Genomic DNA, 3,377 nt, shown 5'->3' with positions numbered 1-3,377 from the left:
AACTGAAGCATCTACTACTGAAGCATCAACTACTGTAGAAACTTCACCTGAAACAGAATCAACTGAAACATCTACAACTGAAACATCTACAACTGAGGCATCTACTACTGAAAAAACTTCGCCTGAAACAGAATCAACTGATACATCTACATCTGAGGCTTCTACTACTGGAGAAACTTCGCCTAAAACAGAATCAACTCAAGCATCTACTACTGAAGCATCAATCAGTGTAAAAACATCGGCAGCAACAGAGTCCACCGAAACATCTACTACTGAAGTGTCAACCACTGTAGAAACTTCGCCTGACACAGAATCGACTGAGGCATCTACTACTGAAGCATCAACTACTGTAAAAACTTCGCCTGAAACGGAATCGACTGAAGCATCTATTACTGAAGCATCAACTACTGTAGAAACTTCGCCTGAAACAGTATCAACTGAAGCATCAACTACTAGAGAAACTTCGCCTAAAACAGAATCAACTCAAGCATCTACTACTGAAGCATCAATCAGTCTAAAAACATCGGCAGCAACAGAGTCCACCGAAACATCTACTACTGAAGCATCAACTTCTGTAGAAATTTCACCTGAAACAGCATCAACTGAAGCATCAACCACTGTAGAAACTTCTCCTAAAACAGAATCGACTGAAGCATCTATTACTGAAGCATCAACTACTGTAGAAACTTCGCCTGAAACAGTATCAACTGAAGCATCAACTACTGGAGAAACTTCGCCTAAAACAGAATCACCTCAAGCATCTACTACTGAAGCATCAATCAGTGTAAAAACATCGGCAGCAACAGAGTCCACCGAAACATCTACTACTGAAGTGTCAACCACTGTAGAAACTTCGCCTGAAACAGAATCGACTGAGGCATCTACTACTGAAGCATCAACTACTGTAAAAACTTCGCCTGAAACGGAATCGACTGAAGCATCTACTACTGAAGCATCAACTACTGTCGAAACTTCGCCTGAAACAGATTCAACTGAAGCATCTACTACTGAAGCATCAACTACTGTAGAAACTTCACCTGAAACAGAATCAACTGAAACATCTACAACTGAAACATCTACAACTGAGGCATCTACTACTGAAAAAACTTCGCCTGAAACAGAATCAACTGTTACATCTACATCTGAGGCTTCTACTACTGGAGAAACTTCGCCTAAAACAGAATCAACTCAAGCATCTACTACTGAAGCACCAATCAGTGTAAAAACATCGGCAGCAACAGAGTCCACCAAAACATCTACTACTGAAGCGTCAACCATTGTAGAAACTTCGCCTGAAACAGAACCGACTGAGGCATCTACAACTGAGGCATCTACTACTGGAAAAACTTCGCCTGAAACAGAATCAACTGATACATCTACATCTGAGGCATCTACTACTGGAGAAACTTGGCCTAAAACAGAATCAACTCAAGCATCTACTACTGAAGCATCAATCAGTGTGAAAACATCGGTAGCAACAGAGTCCACTGAAACATCTACTACTGAAGTGTCAACCACTGTAGAAACTTCGCCTGAAACAGAATCGACTAAGGCATCTACTACTGAAGCATCAACTACTGTAGAAATTTCACCTGGAATAGCATCAACTGAAGCATCAACCACTGTAGAAACTTCGCCTGAAACAGAATCGACTGAAGCATCTATTACTGAAGCATCAACTACTGTCGAAACTTCGCCTGAAACAGCATCAACTGAAGCATCAACCACTGTAGAAACTTCGCCTGAAACAGAATCGACTGAAGCATCTATTACTGAAGCATCAACTACTGTAGAAACTTCGCCTGAAACAGCATCAACTGATGCATCAACTACTGTAGAAACTTCGCCTGAAACAGAATCGACTGAAGCACCTACTACTGAAGCATCAACTGCTGTAGAAACTTCGCCTGATACAGAATCGACTGAAGCATCTATTACTGAAGCATCAACTACTGTAGAAACTTCGCCTGAAACAGCATCAACTGAAGCATCAACTGCTGTAGAAACTTCGCTTGAAACAGAATCGACTGAAGCATGTATTACTGAAGTATCAACTGCTGTAGAAACTTCACATGAAGCAGAATCGACTGAAGCACATACTACTGAAGCATCAACTACTGTAGAAACTTCGCCTGAAACAGAATCGACTGAAGCATCTATTACTGGAGCATCAACTACTGTCGAAACTTCACCTGAAACAGATTCAACTGAAGCATCTACTACTGAAGCATCAACTACTGTAGAAACTTCGCCCGAAATAGAATCAACTCAAGCATCTACTACTGAAGCATCAATCAGTGTAAAAACATCGGCAGCAACAGAGTCCACCGAAACATCTACTACTGAAGCATCAACTACTGTCGAAACTTCGCCTGAAACAGCATCAACTGAAGCATCAACCATCGTAGAAACTTCGCCTAAAATAGAATCGACTGAAGCACATACTACTGAAGCATCAACTACTGGAGAAACTTCGCCTGAAGCAGAATCGACTGAATCACCTACTACTGAAGCATCAACTACTGTAGAAACTTCGCCCGAAATAGAATCAACTCAAGCATCTACTACTGAAGCATCAATCAGTGTAAAAACATCGGCAGCAACAGAGTCCACCGAAACATCTACTACTGAAGCATCAACTTCTGTAGAAATTTCACCTGAAACAGTATCAACTGAAGCATCAACTACTGTAGAAACTTCGCCTGAAACAGAATCGACTGAAGCACCTACTACTGAAGCATCAACTGCTGTAGAAACTTCGCCTGAAACAGAATCGACTGAAGCATCTATTACTGAAGCATCAACTGCTCTAGAAACTTCGCCTGAAACAGCATCAACTGAAGCATCAACTACTGTAGAAACTTCGCCTGAAGCAGAATCGACTGAATCACCTACTACTGAAGCATCAACTACTGTAGAAACTTCGCCTGAAACAGCATCAACTGAAGCATCAACTACTGTCGAAACTTCGCCTGAAACAGATTCAACTGAAGCATCTACTACTGAAGCATCAACTACTGTAGAAACTTCACCTGAAACAGAATCAACTGAAACATCTACAACTGAAACATCTACAATTGAGGCATCTACTACTGAAAAAACTTCGCCTGAAACAGAATCAACTGATACATCTACATCTGAGGCTTCTACTACTGGAGAAACTTCGCCTAAAACAGAATCAACTCAAGCATCTACTACTGAAGCATCAATCAGTGTAAAAACATCGGCAGCAACAGAGTCCACCGAAACATCTACTACTGAAGTGTCAACCACTGTAGAAACTTCGCCTGAAACAGAATCGACTGAAGCATCGACTACTGAAGCATCAACTACTGTAAAAACTTCGCCTGAAACGGAATCGACTGAAGCATCTACTA

General features: G+C 41.3%; 1 protein-coding gene across 1 annotated transcript; it reads left to right on the top strand.

The window, feature by feature from the left end:
* Nucleotides 1-2,200: 2,200 nt before the first annotated feature.
* LOC137239051 (uncharacterized) lies at nucleotides 2,201-2,991 on the top strand (the record flags this gene model as incomplete). Its single annotated transcript, XM_067763972.1, has 2 exons — nucleotides 2,201-2,925; nucleotides 2,982-2,991. Coding segments are annotated over 2 exons (735 nt in total), but the record flags the coding sequence as incomplete, so codon positions are not given.
* Between the last annotated feature and the right edge of the window lie 386 nt (nucleotides 2,992-3,377).

This window comes from Eurosta solidaginis, chromosome 2 (genome assembly GCF_040869045.1).
Source record: "Eurosta solidaginis isolate ZX-2024a chromosome 2, ASM4086904v1, whole genome shotgun sequence".
In the NCBI taxonomy this organism is placed as follows: Eukaryota; Metazoa; Arthropoda; class Insecta; order Diptera; family Tephritidae; genus Eurosta; species Eurosta solidaginis.
Note: the sequence above shows the minus strand (reverse complement) of the source record. Positions and strands in the feature narration are given on the sequence as shown.